Source organism: Gopherus evgoodei, chromosome 10 (assembly GCF_007399415.2).
Source record: "Gopherus evgoodei ecotype Sinaloan lineage chromosome 10, rGopEvg1_v1.p, whole genome shotgun sequence".
Lineage (NCBI taxonomy): Eukaryota > Metazoa > Chordata > Testudines > Testudinidae > Gopherus > Gopherus evgoodei.
The window spans coordinates 79359872-79380977 of NC_044331.1; the positions used below are offsets into that span (position 1 = coordinate 79359872).

Genomic DNA, 21106 nt, shown 5'->3' on the forward strand with positions numbered 1-21106 from the left:
AAGGAGCCCAGATCCTCCAGCTGCTGCATCCCCATTTCGGATGCACTGGATTTTTCTGCTCGCGTTCCGTTTCCTTGTGTTTTCAGAAGTTCTTTTTGTTTTTCTGGGACAGGAAACGAGCGCTGGAGAGTTGCTGAATAAGCATAGCGTGGAGTCTGGAGTTAGAAGAGGTGGTTGCTCCGAGCAACGGGCAAGCAGGCAGCTGGTTGCCTGGTGACCCTCTAGTGAGGGATTCCAGAGAATACAGCTCTGGGAGGCCACAGTAAACCAAAAAGAAAGGAAGAGAGGCACCAGGAGAAGCAAGGGACTCCTCACAGGGCACTCTGCTCCTTGGGGAATTGCAGGGAGAGACATTCAAGCTGCTCTCAGCGAAAGCCGGTGAGAAATGTCCCTGGAAACAAGTGACAGGCAGACATGGGGTCTCTGAAAGGGACACTGTAATTCAGATTGGGAGGGCAGCAGATTCTGTGCGATTTAAACTTTAAGCCTCAGCTGGCAACAAAAGGCCGTTTGGCTACTCGATAGCTCTCTCCCCGGACAGAGCAATTGCTCGTATCTTGGTGATTCTTTGGGAACCATGTTGTGGGCTGCTGTTCCCGTTAGCACTTTAGAGAGACTGCAGCATTGGGTAATAACCCTGGAGTGTCCCTGCTGCAAACTGTAGGCTCACTCTATTAGCATAGTACTCCTTGTAATGGCTCCAGTAGGTACTGTTCTGTTTGTATCTCTGGCCCAACCGAAAACAGGACCTCGTTGTGTTGGGTGCTGCACATACATAGTGAGTGCCTGCCTCAAAGAGCTCACAGTCTTAATACCCAAGACCAACTTCTACAGGCTCATTGCAGAGAATGGAATAGCAGTCTTGCTTCTGGCTACTTAGTCAATAGCTTCCTTCATCTCAATTGAGGAAGAAGGCTGTAGTGGTATTTTTTTCCTTTTTTTAAAAAAAAACACCTGACCTGGTTTAGAGGGGAAGAAAGGGAAAGTTAATAGCAATGAATATAAATCAGAAGCAAGGAATTGTAGAAAATTGATAAGGAAAGCAAAGGGACACAAGGAGAAATCTATGGCCAGCATCGTTAAGGACAATAAGGAAGAGTTTTTAAAGTATATTGGGAACAAAAAAGAATCCTAACTATGGTATTTGTCAATTACTAGATGAAAATGGTAGAATTAGAAATTATGTAGAAAAGGCAGAAGTGTTTAATAAATATTTGTGTTCTGTTTTGCCCCAAACACAGATGATGTAGTCATATAATATAACACTTTCCTTTCCACTGGTATCTCTTGAGGATGTTAAACAGCAGCTATGGAAATTAGACATTTTTAAATCACCAGGTCTAGATAACTTGCATCCATAAGTTTTAAAAGAGCTGGCTGAGGAGCTGACAAGACCATTAATGGCTTTCAGTAAATGTTGGAACTTGGAGAAGACTGGAAGAAAGCTAAAGTTGTCGGCATTTAAAAAGGGTAAATGGTATGGTCCAGGTAATTATTGGTGTAACAGTCTGACATCAAACCTGGGCAAGATATTGGAGTGTGTGATATGGAATTTTAATAAAGAATTAGGGGAAAATATAACTAATTCCAATTAACATGAGTTCATGGAAAATAAATTGTTACATTAGCTTGATGTATATTTTTGAGGTTACAAGTTTGGTTGATAAAGGTGACGATGTAATCTACCTCTGTAAGGCATTTGACTTGGTAGTGCATGAGGTTTTGATTAAAAACTAAAATGATGTAAAATTAACCTGGCACGTTTTAAATGGGTTAAAAGCTGGCTGATAGGTCTCAAAATCTACCTCTAAATGGGGACTCATCATTGAGAGGTTCTGTTTCTAGTGCAGTCCTGCGGGCATTGGTGCTTGACCCTTCGCTATTTAACACTTATCAGTGATCTGAAAGAAAACATCAAACTTTATCAGATGATTTTCAGATGACACCAAAATTGGTGGAATGGTAAATCAGGAAGAGGCCAGATTGCTGATACAGAGTCAAATGGATTGCTTGTTAAGATGGGCGCAAACAAACAATATGCATTTTAATAGGACTAAATGTGTGCATCTAGGAACAAAGAAAGCAGGTCGTGCTTACAGCATGGGGAGTGGGGCTCTGTTCTGGGAAGCAGTGACTGAAAGATTTGGGGGTCTTGGTGGATAATCAGCTGAACATGAGTTCCCAGTGTGATGCTGGGACATAAAGGGGCCAGTGCAATCCTTGGATGTGTAAACGGGAATCTTGAGTAGTAGTTATTTTACCTCTGTATTTGGCACTAGCGCGACTGCGACTGGAATCCTGTGTCTAGTTCTGGTGCCTGCAGTTCAAGAATGATGTCGATGCATTGTTCAGAGAAGAGCTGTGGACATAATTACCAGGTTAGAAAGCATGTCTTACGGTGATAGACTCAAGGAGTTCAGCCTGGTTAGCTTAACGGGGGCAGCCTGTTCCTTTCCAGGAGCTGAGGTACTGGCGGGACCCAGGAAACGTCGTGGTGGGACTGTGGTACTCAGCCAGCTGTGAGGTGGGGCTCCAGAAGAATGTGATGGAGACCAGCAGAACCCAGGTGTCCTGGGGCTCTGCCAGAGCATTTAGCCTTTGTTAGAAGGGGGAGGGGAGAGCACATTCTCAGTGCAACTTTCTCTATCCCTAAGCCACTTGCAGTGCTTCTGGGAGATCCATCCTGAGCAATGGGACAGTCTTCCCGAGAGACCCGCCTTAGCCTACCTGAGGTAGGGGTTGACTTATCCAAACTCACCGAGAGAGCAGGCAGATCTGTGACTGTCTGTCAGCTGGCACCTTGGCAGTGCGGGTAAGGACTGAATGGGCCCAAAGGCTGAAATACTCGCTTGTCCGGAGAACTGGTCTGTCTGGAGGCATACCAGGCCAGCATGGCCTGTCTGGCATTGCTTCCAGGTCCTGGTGCCTGCTCTGGGGCTAGCTGACTCTGGTCTCCCGAGTTCCTAGCTGGGTAGATTTTACTAGCACGTTGGATGAGGCAAGAATAAACACTTGAGGGTGGAGAATGCAGCCCTGTGGGCTCAGGAGCTGATATCCACCCTGTTAACCTCTCAGAAGGTGCAGAGACAGAGCCAGGCAGGGCCTCCCAGGCAGACTGATGACAAACCTGTGCCTGTGGACGGATCTCATAGACTCATAGACTCATAGGTCAGAAGGGACCAATATGATCATCTAGTCTGACCTCCTGCACAAGGCAGGCCACAGAACCCTACCCATCCACTTTTATACAACCCCTAATCCAGGACTGAGTTATTGAAATCCTCAAAACTGGTTTGAAGACCTCAAACTGCAGAGAATCCACCAGCAATGTTTGGGAGCCTACAGAATAAAGCCTATTCTAAATAAGGATCTGCCCCAACCTCTCCCCTCGAGCACACAGGCTTTTGAATTAGTGAGCCCTCTAAGGAGTGCTTGTTGAGTTCCAGCTGCCTGTCGTCCCCAGGGATGTTAAAGGAGCTTCCTCCCTTGGCTGCAGCGAGACAAATTAAGGTACTGTTCTAGCAGATACAAATCCCGGAGGAGAAAGGTAGAGCGCTTGTGTTGGCTGCTGTGGGGCTGAAGGTGCAGGATGCCGACAGTCATGCACCTCTACAGTCAGATGTGTGTGTGAACTCCAACTTCTGCAGGTGGCTGTCCGTGGAAAGCAGAGCTCTCCAATGCAGACCTTGGAGGTGGTCCTGCTTCTGAGGGGGGACCATGTGAAGGCTGCAGGCCTCGACATGAGCAGCCTCTCTGAAGATCAGGGCTAGGGAAACCAGCTCTGCCTTATGCAAATCAAGAACAGCCCTGGGGTGCCTGGCAAGCTGCCGGAACACCTGCTGGCTGTGCCAAAGTGCGGGATGTCTGGGGCATGACAGTGTTGTCTAGACTCACCCTGCCAAGACCAACTCGGAGCATGAACTCCTGTCCTTGTGCAGCCCTGTTCTGCCTATCTGCTGCAGATAAACATGCTCCCTAATGAGGTGGGTGGGCAGCCCCTGCCCTGCCTAGCCACGACCAGGACAGTGGGGTGGAACTGCCACCTTGTCAGACTGTATTGGCTGTTGTGCGGACTGTCACGGAGTCACCGGGCGATGCTCTGGAACTGCTCCCCACCAAGCCAGGCAGGACTTTGGGGAGCCTCCTCTCCCTTGGAGCAGACTTGTTCAGGGCAAGAAGCTCACACGTCTTCACCTCCTGGAGCATTCAGCATCCTCTGCCCCTCCGTGCACTTCCCACAGCGAGCCCGCCTCAGTGGGGTCCTGGGGAAGCCACCGGGTCCTGCACCCCCACTTCGCAGTCAGACATGACTCTTAGCCAGCCAGTAAAACAGAGGTTTATTCGATGACAGGAACAGGGTCTAAAACAGAGCTTGTAGATACAGTGAACCGGACCCCTCAGCCGGGTCCATTCTGGGGGGCAGTGAACCAGACCCCGTCTGTACTTCACTCCTCGACCCCAGCCAGCTCCAGACTAACAACCGCTCCCAGCCCCTCCTCTCTGCTCAGCTCCTTTCCCGGGCCAGGAGGTCACCTGATCCCTTTGTCTCCAACACCTTCAGCTGGCACCTTTGCAGGGGAGGGGCCCAGGCCATCAGTTGCTAGGAGACAGAGTGCCAGGCATTTAGGTGCACTGGCCCTTTGCTCTGCCAGATACTTAAGAACTGCCATGGGGACACTGAGGCACCAATACAGTATTCAGAGAAAACATTAAGAACTTTCCCAGTTCGTCACATGGACCTTGATCTGTGGTTGCCCCAAGAACCCCTCCTGCCAGCCTGACTCGCTGCAGAAGGCCGGGTCTGTTGTGTGCCCACACAGCCAAGATGGACGCCACAGGCTGTCGGCTCCAATATGGGACTTTGCTTGAGCCGGTCTTACCAGGGGGCTTTGTGTGAAGGGATCAGGAATTGCTGCACTCTAATCCTGCTGAAAGAATTAGCATCTTTGGCTTCATTGCTGTGCTGCGGCTAAACAGGCAGGTTGTGGGGGCCCTCGCATCCCACCCACATGCTCTTACTGCAGCCACTCTGTGTCGTCCCCTCCCCCCATGCAGTTAGACACTCGCAGCTGACCCGTGCCTGCCGAATCGGGCTAAGGGGCTCAGGCTAAGGGGCTGTTTAACAGCTATGTAGATGTTTGGGCTTGGGCTGCAGTCTGAGCTCTGGGACCCTCCCATCTTGTGGGGTCCCAAAGCCTGGGCTCCAGCCTGACCCCAAACGTCAACACCACAGTGAAACAGCCTCTAAGCCCTGCGAGCCTGAGTCAGCCGGCATGGGCCAGCCCCTCTCCTGCTGCCCGTTGAGCTCCCAAACACACGGGTTGCTGGGACCCGTCTTCTGGCAGGCACCACCCTGGTGTGTGTTGTGCAGTCCAGTAGGTGTGCCTAGACCGGGCAGGCAGACGATGGTGTGAAACTCTCTGGAGGTGTCTGAGGACCACGTAAACCTTGAGCCTCATTCAGGTGCTTTGGGGGAGGGTGGCTTCTTGCTGAGCAGTCCGGTGGAATGCCTGGCTGCAGAATGGCAATGCCAGGCTTTTAAAGCCTCCTGTAGAGGTACCAGCTTCGGTGCAGGGATAGCTGGGTGGCAAGCAAGATGCCACTAAAATGGGCATAGCTGGGTCTTAAGTGTTTAGTCCTCAGTTCTTAACCTTGGTGTTACTTGCTGGTGCGCTAAAGGCAGAGTTCCCCAGGTGCTGGCAGAGTTGGTTTTGGGGTGAAGGGCAGGGGCGGGTTGGTTCAGGGCTGTCTCTGTCCGCTCGTTGCCTCCTTGACTCTCTGCCCGTGCCAGATACGGTGCTCCAGGAGTGGAGTTCACTGGCTTACACAAGGAGACTGCCGCCGTCACACAGATACACTTTTTGCCTGGACAGGTACGTTGCTGCTTTCGGTTCTCGTTGCTTGTGGAGGAGAATAACCCATGTCATGCTGTCACTAGGGTGCAGCAGCCCATCCACTGAACTAGCCAGACTCATGATCATTCTCTGGCAAGGAAGGCGACAGGCCAATGTCTCCAACCCCCGTGGATTCCTCCTGGCCTGCTGATCCCCCTACTGGGGCCTCCTGCCTTTTATAAAATCCTCTGCCCCTTTCTGATAGCTCTGCTGGGCAGGGCCTGGGAAGAGTTTTTAGCAAGTACTTTGGGGTGGGTGGGAGGGTACGGCCAACAGGCCAGTAAGTGGATGCCAGGCTGTGCCATTGGGATGATGCGTAAAGATACCTGCACCTCAATGTCCTGATCCAGATGCATGGGCTGGTGTGGTCAAGTCCAGCATGCTCACTGCCACAGCAGGGGCCTTGTTGTGGAGTGGGGGAGACTGAACTCGTCATCTTGTGACATCCTTTGTTTCTTTCCCTGTCGGTCTCTCTCCCAGGGTCGGCTGCTGTCCTTGCTGGATGACAACACCCTGCACCTGTGGGACATCGACCAGAAGGATGGCTACTCGCACTTGGAGGAGACCCACAGCTTCATCCTCCCAGGCCGACCAGGGTTCGACAGCACTAAGTACTCACTGCTGCCTTCCTCTTTCACGCTGGTCTGAGGAGTTCAGGCCTAACTGTAGCAGGGGCTGCTCCTGGGCTCTGCTGGGTACCAAGTGCTCCTAGGATTTAATTGTGCATGGCCCTGATTGGCTGACCCGGCAATCCATCCGGGCCCGGCCATGGCTCAGGTAGGGCCTGTCCGTAGATGGTGCTTAGAGCCGGCACAGGACCCAGGCTGCCTTGTGCAGCTCTGCCCCAGCATTGCCAGACCTGTGTCTTGTTGACTCAGTGACCATTACTGCCCCTTGCTGCTGGCAGTGCTGCAGAATCAGCTCAGTTCCAAGGGACCTGGGCTCTGTTCTGCTTTGTGCATCATCCAAATGCCCTCTCCCCCAGCCCCCCAAAACCACCTCCTAGGGAGTTCCAGGGCCCAGTTTTAACCTCACATGCATTGGGGAACCACGGGCCTGCCAGTCTTGCTGGTGGTGATGTGCGACTCAGAAAGAACTCGGCATGGGCCTATCAGATCCTAGGTTGCATTTGCAGAGCCAGTCTCTCACCAGCTGCAGGGCGAACTGAGCCAACTTACCCAGCAGTAACTTGAGGCTGCAGCCCCTGACTGTGCCTTGCTCGTTTTGGGACGTGAGGCAGGTGTTGGAGCCACTGTTCACCATGGAGCCCTGCTTTAAAGCGCTCGTTACGGGCTTGGCATGCCAGCCGTGAAATCTTTAATGGCTCTGCCTCGTGAGGCTGTCCAAACAGCCCAGATTTCAGCATAAAAGGTCTTGGGCTGTTTGAACTGAATCGAAATTCCAGTCTGTGCCCTGTACGTGCCACTCTATGGAAACAGCCAAAGGGTATTTAGAAGGCTGAACCCCCCAGTTTAATTTTATCCATCTGGTTCAATCACTTTGCCCAAGATGCAGTTTCATTCCTTCTTCCCTCTGGGAATCTGGCTCTGTGGTTTCCAAAGCTGTCCCTTTTGTACCCAGCTGTATAGTTTGCCTATCAATCGGTTACCATGGGAATAGTTGCACTGGTGGAGAAAATAGACAGAGCCTGCTAGACTGAGATTAGTGTTGGCTCTGCAAACACCTCGGCTTATAAATGGGGAAAGGAAGCATGGATGAGTAACTGACAGGACAATGAATTGATGTCTGAGTTTCAGCTCTTGCTGGACTCTGCACGTTCTTGTCTTTAAATTTAAACAAAACCCCTCCCGAACGAGCAGCAAGGATAGCAGCAGAGCTCTTGCGAAAGGTCTGCCAGAGTTTATTCTCAAGTCTCTGTGCTGGGGTGAAATTTGGCTCCAGTGTTGCCAGATGCAAACGTTTATTCTTTTAAAAAATGATTTAAATCTGCTTGGCCGCTTTTTACTGACAAGGGTGGGGAATGACGAAACAAGCCTAATTCTCCTGGGATGGGATGGATCTCTTTGGCCAATCGTCAGTATAAACCAAACATGGTTGGAGTTCATTTTAAGGACTCCTTCAACTGCAGATCTTGCTCTTTGGTTCTGAATGTAGCCCAAATAAACTCTGTTAAACTTGATACTGACTCTTTTAGGGGGTAGCACTTGTTCCTTTTTTTAAATGGATGCTGTTGGGAGTTAAATTTTGCAGCGCCTGCTGCTGATGGAGATGCTTCTGCGATCTTTCTGGAAAGATAATGGAAGACATTTTCCCAAAGTTCAGCAAACCTCGAGTTGCTGCACAGCCTGTGATAACCAGAGTAGAATTCATTAGCCCATTTGTTTCTGGGCATTAAATAAAGAAGAGCAAAAATTGAAGAGTAACATTTCAAAAAATGTTGACATTTTTTAATTTCTAAAATTAGAATGGCAGCAAAGCAAGATGGTTCTTAAAACCATCTGGTGCCAGGACTCCCCACGCCCTTTGGCCTGATTTTCAGTAGTGCTGGATACCCAGAATTCCAGTTGAAACTAATGGCAGATGAGGTGGATGCTTAGCATCTCTGGAAGTAATCCCTTTGTGTGCGACTTGAGCAGATGCTCAGGGCCAAGAGTTACTCATTTGAGCATTCGGTTGCCACAACTGCATGCTCAAATGATGCGTTTTGCATCTACAGCTACTCATCTGAGGGGATCACAGTATTAAAAACCAAGGGGTAAATTCTGTGTCCCTTTAATGCTGGCGAGTTCTGGAAGATGCAAGATCTTCTTCCTGTGTAGCAGTCTCCTTAAATGAAGGCTTTGTTCTTGTTCCGTTTGCACCATGGAGTGCAGGCAGTGGCATTATTCATTCTCTGGGTGGAAAGCCCTGTGAAGGGGCTGTGAAAACTTGCAGCACGCGAAAGGAGTGAGAGTCGCTTTGCAGTCGTGGCTTTTCCAGGATTCTAGTGTACATACAAATACCTGATTGTTCCTATTTACTTCTCAGTACGTCCACAACCTGCCAGTGCAGCATCTGGGTTTACAAAGAGAGACTGCCTGGATCATTGCCTGGGGCCGTCTTTATTTGGATCTCTTACTTTCGAGAACAATACAGACTCGGAGCAAAAGTTAACTGATCGCTTCCCTAGACAATGAGATCTCCTAAAGAGAGCGGGAATAGAAACTGGCCCAGCTATAGCAATTCAGGAAGCTAATCCACAGCTTGGAATGACTGATCTTGGCAGTAGACCTGTCTTATTCCGGTTTCCAGTGAGCTGAGCAGGCTCCATGGACGTAACTTAACTCCTGGTTCCAAAGCCCACAGGGAAGGCGGTTTGGGGGTGAGGAGGGAGTGAAGCGTTGCAGTCAGAGAACCAGCTGCTGCGGTGGCCAGTTGAAGAGGACCATGAGGTGGGATCTGTAGGGTTACAAATCCCAGGTCAGAGATGCTGCTCGCCCGCTATGGAAGGTGACAGTAAAAGGCAACATCTGAGACTGAATGAGCTTAAGTCAGTCCCAAGCCTTGCTCAAGCGCTAGGCCAGGGGTAGGGTATATCCCTGTCGGCCATGTGCTGCTGTGGAGGATCACTCCAAGAGCTGGCACCTCCGAGGGAGGCGGGGACTCCACAGCACATGGCATATCAAATCCCCAATAAACAACTGTGTGAGCCCAGGTACTGATGGGGCTTGGCTCAACGGGCCTGTTGGCTTCCTTCCATGATAGGCAACGCTTCCCCCTGCTGCCTCTGCGTTGGTGCTGCATCCAGCAGCCCTCATTCAGGAGGGCCCGGAGCAACCCTTCTGACAGCAGAGGAGGGGTCTTCAGGGCTAATTGACATGCAGACCCACGCCCTCCGTTGGAGCGTGTCATTTTATTGCTGGAATCTCTCTCTGCATGCCTCTGCCGCAGCTGCTGTGCATTGAATTCAGGCCCAGTGCTAGAAGCCAAAGACCAAACCTGCTTTTAAAACACCCTCATGCCCATGGCGGGGTTGTGTTAATAGAGAGCAAGAGGCTGCTTGGCTAAGTGTCTATGATGGAGGGTGGGCTGGGGAGAACCGTGCCCTGCTGACTTACTCCAGAGGCTGCCGGGGGCCAGTCTGCTCCTCCTTCAGGCCCCTCTGGGGTCCATAAAAGGAAGTGACTTTTGTCAACCCAGTATTGGCCGGAGGAAACCAGCCCATGCTCCTCTTTGGCCCATGGTGCAGCCTGTGCCTCTCCTGGAGGGAACGGGAAGTCCTCTCAGAATGAGCAATTGCAACTTTGCATGTAAACATCCAGCCTGTAAACCGGTGTGGCTCTCATTGTCTGAATCTTGTCTTCCTGGTAGCTCTCCTCCCAGCATTACCCGGGTGACGGTGATCTTGCTGAAATCGGCCTGTGATGTGGCCTGCCTGGGCACAGAAGGGGGTGGCGTGTACTTCCTGGAGCTCTCTGGCTTAACGCTGCTGGAAGATAAAACCCTGTATCAAGAGGAGATTATGCAGAGGTGAGCTGGCCTGGGGATCTCCGTGAACTGGTACCAGTAGAGATCAGCTCATGGTTGTAGGCACCAAGGTACATGGCAGATGGGGCGGGTTGCCGGCAGGGGTCTGTGGAAAGAGCCATCCGACCCAGGGTTGCACTGGCTGCGTTTGCACCTGTTAAATGTTAGCTGTAAAGCTAGGATGCTGCCTGGCAAGTGTAGAGAGTCTGCAGCTCTTCAGAGGGCTGTGTTGAGCATCTTCCTAAGGTGGATCTGGGATGCTTGGAGGCTGCTCCCTCTGAGATGTTTCTGGAGATGCCGCAGCCCCATGACTGATGGGTAGCATCTACGTAGGTCACATAGTGGTGAGCTAGTACCTCTCCACCTTTACAACACCCTGTCCTCTCCCAGATTCCCAAGCAGGACTTGGGAAAGACCAAAGTGGGTACCGCCGCCAGAGAATCCATCCCAGGTCTTACATGGATCCTAGTTCCGCTGAGACAGGACTCTGGGGACTGGCAGTGCTGGGTGTATCCTTGTGCAGTGGGGATGATCAATGAAGTTCAAGTTCAGTTTCAAATCTGTCCCTTGATTTAAGGGGCTCCCTAACACGCTTGTCTGTGTTTGCATTCCTCCTGGCCCATTGGAGGGATGAGCTACTGATTCTGTGCCCTGTGCGAACAGGCTGCCCTGGCTGGTCCGTCTGTGTCCTCACTGGCTGTCGGGGATGTAAATATCCTGATCCTGGGCTGAGAGGACACCACCATCCTCCACCCCGTTACGGAACAGCTGGGCTGCGCTGTCTTGCCCACAGTGCTGGGGAGGGATTAGAGAGGAGAAAGCAAGGTACTAAGCTTCATGGCTATTAACCAACCTGGTGTTCCCCAACCCCTCCATTTCCATGCTAGCGTGCCAGACGACTACCGCTGCGGGAAGGCCCTTGGGCCAGTGGAGTCGCTACAGGAACACCCTCAAGACTCCTCCAAGATCCTGATTGGCTATAGCAGGGGGCTGGTGATCGTGTGGGACCAAAGCACCAGAAACGTCCATCACCTCTTCCTGGGCAATCAGGTACCTTGAATGGGGTTTCATGAAGAGCCGAGAACACCGCGCGCTGTGGCCTGTGGGTGTCCCACTTAACACAGAACACAGGAGCTTTGGCCAAGCCATCTGTTAGATGAGTTCTGTGGCTTCCCTGTAAGCCAGCTTCCTGGGCTCTGCCAGACCTGATGGCTCGCCTGCTGGAAGCGGATAGCCCGGAGTTCGAAGAATGCTGCTGGCCTCGTCACAGAGGCTACGCTTACAGAGTCCATCATGCTTTCAACCAGGCTCCCTCCTTTCGGGGTCAGGGAGACAGGAGGGTTTGCAGGCAATGACCTGTTGCCAAACTGAATTTGATGCATTTGACTTAACTCTTCTAACTTACAGCCGCACCTGTGATATTGCAGTGGTTCCCAAACATCCATTGCTGACCTCTTGTTCCATCTGTGCTCTGAAGTGCTATGCCTTGCTCCCCATGTCCCTTTGGCAAAACCAGATTCTGCCTGGGCTGCATATGCACAGGGGACCAGATGGCACAGCTGCCTCCTGTAGCCCCCTGTCTCCCGCCACCTTCGGTTTATTGGCAACATCTGTTCCTTGCAGCAGCTGGAGAGCCTTGGGTGGGAGCGAAGTGGCAGGACGGTGGTGAGTTCGCACAGTGATGGAGGTTACATGGTGTGGTCCATCAACAGTAGCTGCCATAAGACTCTGCAGCCACTCATGTCAACTATTCCCTATGGTGAGTTTGCTTTGCCTCGTGACCCACCCGCCTTGTTCCGTTGCGAGAAAGCTACAGCCCCAAGGGCAGTTTTACCCTCTAACAGGATTTGTCATTACACCACTTCTGACTTCAATAAGGTGTTGGGGGCAAGCTTGGAGGGGGAGGTAGATATGGGGCCACAAGGAGCCTCTTGATTGAGCCATTAACTCACATGGTCAGTCGTGCCTGTTCTCGACAGGATGCTCTATGAAACTGACCACTGGTGTCCTAGGGCTTGGGAGAGGGACACGAAGTGTCGTACAACTGCTGCAGACCTGGCTTGCCAGCAAACTTTTTCTTAGCTGCTAGGGCTCCCTGCTTTAACTTGGGCTCTGGCATGTCAGTGGATCCTATAGCTACATCTCCTACACCTTGAGGATCCCAGAAACGTTGAATTCCCGAAAAGAGCCCACCTACAGAGAGCAATGGAGGCTCCCCTCTGGGCCCTTGGAGGTAGGAACAGGAGGCTAAACCTGTGGTGCATACGTGGTGCAAGATGGAGTCACATACTGTGGCTGGATAGTGATCCCCATAATTTAGGATGACTCGGCTCCAGCTTCCTTCTGGAGTTTGCCGTTGTCCCGTTACCTGGACGGATGGAGCAAGCCCGCATCACCAAGCCCGGACCAGCAACTTGCTGCTAGTGGGGTGTTTCCCCCAGAAGCTCCTTCCGTGGGCAGAACCCTACGGCCTCTGCGTGGTGTGCAGGTGGGGAGGGAGGCCTGAGCTTGGATCCCTTGCAGACCCTAGCAGGCTAGGGAAGGGTGATGTAAAGGCTGCTCGAAGTGCAGTTCAGGAATCACTGGGAACTTTTGATTTAATGCATATGCTACATCAAAGACAAGCCCAGAGCAGCTCGTGATGGTTGTGTCCTTTGTCCCAGTCGGGCCCTGAAGGCTGCTCTAATGGGGGCGGGGGGGACAGATGCTGTGTATGTCAGCACAGAGTGCTGTGCTGTGCTGAGCATCTATCTTGATACAGAAGGGAATATCTGGGAGCTTAAACTGGGCTCCAGCTGAGGTGGCTAGGAGAGAAAATGTACTCTTAAGCCTGCTGGGGGAGCTGCTGTGGGTTAAAGAAATGGGAGTGGGTTGATTTACGGGGGCTAAGACAGAGTGGATTTACGGGGGCTCCTTGGAGCTGGTATTGAGCAGGGAGGCTGGCTTTAGTGTGACGACTGTCTTCATTACAGGTCCGTTTCCCTGTAAAGCCATCAACAAAATCCTGTGGAGAACCTGTGACTCTGGGTACGTCCCCTGCAGGCGAATGTTGTCGGACCACTGGGGAGGTGGCACTTGGTTCTGATCTCGGTGCTCATCTCTGGCGCAGCTCCTGCAGCAAAGGGCTGTGTCCGTGGGGGACCGTCCCACTGGGTGCTGAGCAGTGTGCGAATTAATGGTGGGGGACGACTAGAGGGCACCTTTAATGGAAGTGGGAGACTTTATTTTCAGGACAGGCACCCAAGTTCCTGTTTTAAATGCTCTTTAATACAACTGACAGTACCTGACAAATCACATTTTCACCGCTGGCAGGTAAACTTGTGAACTAGCTAAAATGTGGTCCCCTGGCGCCCTTGAATAAGACAGAGGTGGGGTAGCCCCAAAAAGTAGGAAGGAGAGCTCGGTCCACCCAAGTCCCCTGTAACAGGAGCACTGCCCAGGAGCACATGGCCCTGCGGAAGCTACTGGTGTAGTTCAGCTGCAGGCACTCCGGTCAGGGACAGGCTGCTTGGCTGTGGTGAGGCCTCGAGGGGTAGGACCAAAGTAGGGGAAAGGCTTGAAAGGGAGCTGTGGGAGCCCTCAACCAAAGCCTGGATCTAAGCAAGCCGGAGCTCTAGGAGCTCATGGGATCCAAACCTGGGTCTGAAGTTTTGCCAAGGGGATAAAAAACCCTGGACTCCAACGCAGGGAAGTCCAGCTCCTGGGCTGTCTTGAACCCAAATCCACATAAGCTGAACATCCAGCCCGGGTAGCCATGGCATGTACAATGCCAGCATCTTGGCCTTCCTGAGTGGGCAGGCGAGGGATATGGGTAGGGACTGCAGACCTAGAGTGAGCATCGTTGTTCCGTTCGTAATGTCTCCGTTAATCCAGGCGTTCTCTCTCTCTGGAGAAATGTCCATTCGACCAGCCTCTCTGTGCTCTGCCTCTTCATCGGGGCAGCATGGCCGTGTCTTGCATCTGCTGCGTTCATCTAGCTCCTCCCAGCCTGTGTGGAGTGGCGGGGGGTATGTAGGAAGTCTCGGCAGAACTGGCCAAGCCGCTCTACAGAGTGGGTGGGGAATAGCATGAATGGTGCCTTCACCAGAGGAAGCTTGTGTGGGGAATGGCTCTGGGCTTGGGGTAAATGGGGCATGGTAGCTTTATGCAACCTCTCTGTTTGTGGCCCCATCACCAGAACGTCTGAGGGCCTCACACTCTTTCATGTGAGGTCCCCCTCGTTCCTGGGAGGCAGGGCAGGGCTGATGTTCCCATTGTACAGCTAGTCAACTGAGACCCAGAAACCAAGTGACTTGCCCAAGATGGCACAGGAAGCCTGGGGTAGAGCAGGGAATTAAACCCGGCTCTCCCTGTGCCTAGGTTAATGCCCCAACCCCAGTACCCTCCTTCCTCTGAATGGCCCCTTCCAGGGACACAGGGTGCCTGACCCATGCCCTCCTGGGTGCAGCTCCCCATTCAAAATGCCGCCAGCAAACACCTTCAAGCAAAACTCTCCCTGGGGGCGATGCCCTTTGTACCACGCAGGCAGCTAATGTTTGGGCGTCACACAAGCCGTCGGGAGAAGGGAATGTGTTGGTGTCCCAGGGCTGGCTGAGGCACCCTGCTCCCCTGCCAGTGGTGTCCTGCCAGGCCCATAAAGCCTTGGGTTATTGTCCTTGGAGGTGGGTCTGGCTGGGGATTTCCTGAGGGGATTGGGCACCCCACCCCCATCACGTTTTAGTGGGGCACTGAATTCCCATAGGGGCCTGTGAGGTCTCAAGCCCCAGCCCGTGGGGTAGGGGGAAATTCTATCAGCAAACATGGCTATAGCCAGCTACTTCTCCTCTACCTGCAGAAATCACTTCATCATCTTCAGCGGGGGCATGCCCCGCGCCAGCTACGGGGACCGGCACTGCGTCAGCATCCTGCAGGGCCAGAGCCTGGTCACCCTGGACTTCACGTCGCGCGTGATCGACTTCTTCACCGTGCACCACACGGAGCCGGAGGAGGGTAGGCGGCCAGCTCTTCAGAACTGAGCGTGTCTCGGTCTCCCCCTCCCGCCCCCCCAGCCTGACACCTGGCGACTGACGTCTTGCTGCTCTGCCTTCTAGAGTTCGATAACCCAAGTGCCCTGGTGGTCCTGGTGGAGGAAGAGCTGGTGGTTCTTGACCTACAGACACCCGGCTGGCCTACAGTTCCTGCCCCCTACCTGGCACCCCTCCATTCCTCCGCCATCACCTGCTCCTATCACATCTCCAACGTCCCCCTGAAGCTGTGGGAACGGATCATCAGCGCTGGAGAGCAGCAGAGTCCCCCGCATTCTTCTGTGGTAAGGGAGCGACCCCTGCTGGAGAAAAAGCCACTGAGCTGCAACTGGGTCTTGCCAGAAGGTGGGTGGGGTCCATGCAGCGACTGGCACAATGAGCCTGACGACACTTGCAGCCTCCATGGGGAGTTGTCACGCCGACCTCCTGGCTCGGCAAGCAGCATCCAGTTGGGCTGCACAAACCCATCTCGATTTGCTTGGATGCCAGCAGCAGGGCGGGAGGGGTGCATGTGGGTGAGAGCCCCAGTAGGCCTGTGGAATGGGCTGTTGCTTAATGTTTCCACCCCCCCCGTGTGGGTGGGATCTGTCTTCTAGAACTGGCCGATCAGTGGAGGGAAAAACTTAGCCCAGGAACCCACCCAGAGAGGCCTCCTTCTCACGGGGTAAGTGCTGCTCGGCCACCACCCCTTCGAATGGCTAATCTTTTCCTTAGCGGGCGGGTGCTGGGGTTTTCAGTCTTGGTCCCTGGCAGGTGTCCCAGGAAGCAGCGTGTGGGATATCGAAGGGTACGTCTACACTCTGGTTAAAATCTCACGGCTGGCCCATGCCTGCAGGCTCGGGCCAAGGGGCGGTTTAACAACCTCCCCCCTCACAGGTCTTAGAGCCTTGGCTCCAGCCCGAGCCCGAACCTCTACACGGCAATGAATCTGCCCCTTAGCCCGAGTCAGCTGGCATGGGCCAGCCGTGGGTTTTTAATTGCAGTGTGGATGTACGTGAAGGGAGCGTGAGGTATAAAAGCACAGGCACAAAGCGGGAAAACCCAGAACCACCCAACCTGAATGCAGCTCTCTGGCAGGTGCTGGCCCCATGGCCGTCTAGCAGCCACCCCTCCAACAGATGGCCCAGTAAGGGCAGCAAAGGGACTGGGGCAGAGACATACAATGGGCGAGGCTAAAACATGCTGGAACGGCTGGGGCTTGTGTCATGCCCTAGAGGCTGCCAGCGAGGGATTCTGCCAGCCCTCGTCCAGCGGAGAAAGCCACATCTCGGGGGCCTGGGGGGCAAGGGGGCCTCTTCCTGGCTGATTGTCCTGAAGGGCCTTCTCTGCCACTGCAGGAGGGTAGCAGTGTGTCCTGGCTAGAGCAGGGGGCTGGGAGAGCTGGATTTGCTGCTGCTGAATTGCAGGGTGGGGGATGTTGCTGCTCCAGAGTGGGGAAGGGAAGAGGCATGTAAAGCCAGGAGGCCGGGCGAGAGATGTGGGGGTAGACAGATGCCAGGGGAGAGGTGGGGGAAGCCCCTGCTCAGTTGTTTGGCTGGGCTAGCTAACAGTCCTCCCTGTTGAGCCTGGCAAGGATGCGTCACTCTGTTTATTTTTCCTTCTCCTCGCTCTTGGTGGTTGTTTTATCCTGGCTCCGAGTTGGCGACTTGTTGCCAGAGGCATCGCTGGCTGAGCGCTGCCCTGGCTCCTCTGAACATGCAGACAGGGCTTGTTAGTGGCCGCAGATGTTCAGGCTGGAACGGGGGAGGTGGGGGCAAAGGAAAATTCGAGACGAACTTTGTCATGCTGGGTGGAGCCTGCTGTCCTGAGACGCACGCCTGCCTGGGGGCTCCTGGGTGGCTCGCTGCCCTGCTGACCGGGAGGCAGGCAGCCTCTGTGTCCCATTTGCATGGTTACTTCTGGTCCGTTTCCTGGGGCCGCCCTAGCCAGAGACCTGATCCAGTGGGGATGACAGCACTCAAGCTGCTCTGCCTGCTGCTAGATGGGGCAGGCTGAGGATGGGGTGAGGGGGGGGCTGATGTGTTACAGAGGAGCCATGCCTGGGTAGTGGTGACTGGTGTGCTCAGGGGCTGCGTCGGGGAGCTGGCTCCCATCGCTGTGCTGTGCCCGGAATGGAGAGCCATGGGCAGCCGACCACAGAACGCCCCTCACTCTTCCCATTGCTTAGCAACCTGTATTTATGGCGTGTCGGTTGCTCACCTCGAGCCGTTGTGAAGCACGGAGTTGTTGGGTGGCTTCTAGTCCTGACGTCGGTAGGGAAATGTCAGCTTGGCCCGTGGTTGCTGAGGAAGTGCTTCCCTTCACCATCGTGGGACGGTCTAGTGCTACCGAGGCACTGCTGGCTTAAGCCAAGCTGAGCAGGGGCCGGCTGTGCAGCCACATCCCTTCCTCCTGACCCCTGCCTGATGGACCCATCGAGCTCTGTGACGGCTCCGTCCTGAGGGCATCCCCATAGCGGCAGATCGCCTGGTCCGTGGTCCAGTGACTAGTCCAGAATCCAGACATGCTGTGGACCAGGGAGATCTCTGCCTCACCTCGCCACCCTCCTGAGCCAACTGGGTGTGACTGCTGGTCCCCTGAGCTCGTTCCTAAGCTTCCGGGCTGGGGGAAGGAGGAGGGACTGAAATCCGAGCGCGCGGAGATCGGCCCTGATGGCTGTGGGGTGGGGCGGCGGCATGCAATGGCACTGGACAGGAGTCAAAACCAGTTCCACGCTAACAGAGGCAATGGAGAGTCTGTTCCCCTCTTCTGCCTCTCCCTTGCAGAAGTGGGCAGGCCAGGGCATTGTGGCAGGTCCAACTGTAAGGCATGGGGCTGGCGTGGATGGAGCAGCTTAGCAGGTCGCATGTGGGGAGTCAGGGCCCCGAGCAGGGGACAGACACAGCTCTCCCAGCTTCTCAGCGAGCGACACGTCTCTCCCTCTCCCTTCCCAGGCACGAGGACGGCACGGTCCGCTTCTGGGATGCCTCGGGGGTGTCGCTGCGGCCTCTGTACAAGCTGGGCACGGCCAACATCTTCCAGACGGACTGCGAGCACAGCGACTGCCTCAACCAGGCCAGCGAGGAGGAGTGGCCTCCCTTCCGCAAGGTACTGCCCTCGCCCCATCCTCATGCTGGCAGCTCCGTGTGGGGCCCCTTCACATTGGGCCTCTCCAGGAGTGTTCCTGTGCTGCCATGTCACAGCCCGGGCCCGGCTGACTGAGGATTTCCCAGGATGCCCCTGGATTGGATAAGCTCCCCCCGTGCAGGGTGGCTTGCTGCCAGCCCAGGGCCGTGGTGGGAGGCAGGGTGCTGCCATCTGATGGGGCACCCAGAGAGCCAGACTCGCTCTGCACATCACCCAGCCCAGGGGACCCTTCTGCTGCGTCTGGAGAGAGGCCAGGCCATGGGCTCTCTCCTTCTGAGCAGGGCCAGGGCAGGCTGTGTGGGGAGCATCAGTCCTGGGGTGTCTGTCCAGGCCCGTCTCAAATGCAGATAGAAAGGAGCTGTCTAATAATGCAGCCCAATGTCACCGATCAGGGGCCCCTGGCGAGGGCCGGTCTTGGCAGGGCGTTAAGGTAGGATCCTGAGACTATTGAAGGGAGGGGGCAGAAGGGGTGCCTGCACTTGGGAGGAGTCGGTGTGTGCAATGGCTCACCGGCACCCTGAACGCAAGCTATGTCCTGCCCTCTCGCGCCTCTGACCCCCACTGCCCTGTCTCCGTCGTCCAGGTTGGCTGCTTTGATCCGTACAGCGACGACCCCCGGCTGGGCATCCAGAAGATTGCGCTGTGTAAATACACAGCCCGGATGGTGGTGGCTGGGACTGCCGGGCAGGTAGGGCAGCTTGAGGGGGTGGGGGGTGACGCTCCATGGGAACAGCGAGCCAGCCCTGTTGTGTTGCCAGGTTTTGCTTACGGGCAAAGCTGGGGAGGGGGAAGGGAGTGTGGGGGCCAGGGGCAGAGCCCTAGTATTTGGTGGGGGAGGGTGGGATTCTCAGACCATGCTCTCGCTCTGCCTCTTAAAAGGGATTCTCCTGGGGCTAGAGAGCTGATGCCAGGGTGTGTTTCCCAGCCGTCCCAGTGACCTGGTCTGTAGGATGAAGGGCAGCACCCCTTTGGCTGGTGGGATCTGCCCCAGGGCTTGGCAGCCTTGCTGGGAGTGGGTTTGACTTGGCTGGGGAAGCTTTGTACTTTTCCAATCAGCTGTGGAGCGTCTGCTTTGTGTTCTGCTTCTGGGGAGCCATCCAGCTGCAAAGCGTCAGTCCGAGCAGGGATAAACCTCCTCGTTAGTGACCAGCTACCCCTGGGCCGTTGCACTGATGGCGGCAGGAATGTACCTGTGGCTTCCTAGAGGAGAGGTTCCCCCGGCCCAGCTGTTACATGAGACTCCATGGCTTGAGTGTCTGCTCTCATTGCAGCCCTCATCTGGCTTTGGCAGGACTGGGTCGGGAGGGCGGGGGCACTGAGCATTGGCGCCAGGGCGGGTGTCTGCCCTGGAGAACGGCGGATGCTGCGGCTCAGGGCAGAGTGGTGTTTGGAGCCTGCACTTGTCTACCAGACCCAGTGCTGCCTGTGCCTTGCTTTCATGGGCACCAGGTTCCCAGCTGGAGTCCAGGAGCCTCTGCCAGTAGTGTGGAGATGCCTCGGTGGAACTGGCTCTCAGTGCCCCGTCTGCCTTTCTCCAGGTGCTCGTCATGGAGCTGAGTGACGAGAAGTCTAATCACATGATCAGTGTGGCCATGGTGGACCTGCTGCAGGACCGGGAGGGCTTCACCTGGAAGGGGCACGACCGGCTCACCACCAAGAATGGCTCCATCACCTTCAGACCAGGCTTCCAGCCCAGCGTGCTGGTGCAGTGCATGCCACCGGCCGCCGTCACTGCCGTGACGCTGCACTCCGAGTGGAACCTAGTGGCCTTCGGCACCAGCCATGGCTTTGGGCTCTTCGACTATTACCGACGCAACCCAGTGCTGGCCCGGTAGGAGCACCTGGGAGCTGCACTCCCTCCTCCCCAGGGGACTGGCTTCAGCCACGGAGCAGATCAGCAGAAGCCCTGCGGGTTTCACCCTCCTCTGCTGCCACTCTCTGGCCTCCCACAGAGCAGATGTGGCCATCTGGGCTTGCTTAGGGGGGAATGGGTGACTCTGCAGAAGGGGCCATGCCCCCCGTTGTCCCTGCCCAGGGAAGAGCTGTCCATCTCCCCCGCCTGGCAACAGCTGCTCCATCCTTGCGTCGGGAATCTCTCCAGATGGCACTGGGAGGGCCATTCCTTCTCCTGCTGCAGCCCGGGGGCAGAGCGCTGCATGGGGCAGTGGGATGCATTGTGGGAGTGTGGCTAGGAAGAGAGTCCCTCGATGGAGCAGTTCCTTGATTGGGGGGCAGCAGGTGCCGACCTGGGTGTCCTGACTGGCTTGGCCACTCGAATGCTTGCGGGGCAGTGTCCTAGCTGGACCCAGGCTGCTCGGCGCTCAGCGTCGTGGAATGCTTTGGGATGAAAGAGGCTCCCCTGGGGACACCTGATCCTACTGTCGTGGGGTAGCTGAGAGACGCCCTCTGGTGGCCGCAGCCTGCAGAGGGGCCTTGCTGATGGGGGAGGGGTCTAGTCCCAGTCCCCCGTGTTTTTTGGGTTACCTAATAACCGCCTGTTCCAAGTGACACGGGCAGGGGGAAGTCTACATGGCAGGCCCTGCTGAGCCGCCAGGGCAGAGCTAGGCATAGGCATGGTTGGGGAGAAGGTCTGGG

The 21106-nt window shown here is 54.9% G+C and overlaps 1 protein-coding gene across 4 annotated transcripts in view; it reads left to right on the forward strand.

Moving 5' to 3' along the window:
- LLGL1 (LLGL scribble cell polarity complex component 1) overlaps nucleotides 1-21106 on the forward strand; it is a 64219-nt gene that overhangs the window by 31920 nt on the left and 11193 nt on the right. For 2 of the 4 annotated variants that reach the window (XM_030576926.1, XM_030576930.1), the window contains 12 exons: nucleotides 5792-5873; nucleotides 6375-6505; nucleotides 10206-10364; nucleotides 11249-11411; nucleotides 11985-12120; nucleotides 13334-13388; nucleotides 15196-15350; nucleotides 15452-15669; nucleotides 15982-16049; nucleotides 18319-18472; nucleotides 19095-19199; nucleotides 20050-20342. In XM_030576926.1, the coding sequence (XP_030432786.1) occupies nucleotides 5792-5873; nucleotides 6375-6505; nucleotides 10206-10364; nucleotides 11249-11411; nucleotides 11985-12120; nucleotides 13334-13388; nucleotides 15196-15350; nucleotides 15452-15669; nucleotides 15982-16049; nucleotides 18319-18472; nucleotides 19095-19199; nucleotides 20050-20342 (1719 nt within the window). The remainder of the gene's footprint in view (nucleotides 1-5791; nucleotides 5874-6374; nucleotides 6506-10205; nucleotides 10365-11248; nucleotides 11412-11984; nucleotides 12121-13333; nucleotides 13389-15195; nucleotides 15351-15451; nucleotides 15670-15981; nucleotides 16050-18318; nucleotides 18473-19094; nucleotides 19200-20049; nucleotides 20343-21106) is intronic. The other 2 variants (XM_030576928.1, XM_030576929.1) reach the window with 2 other exon arrangements.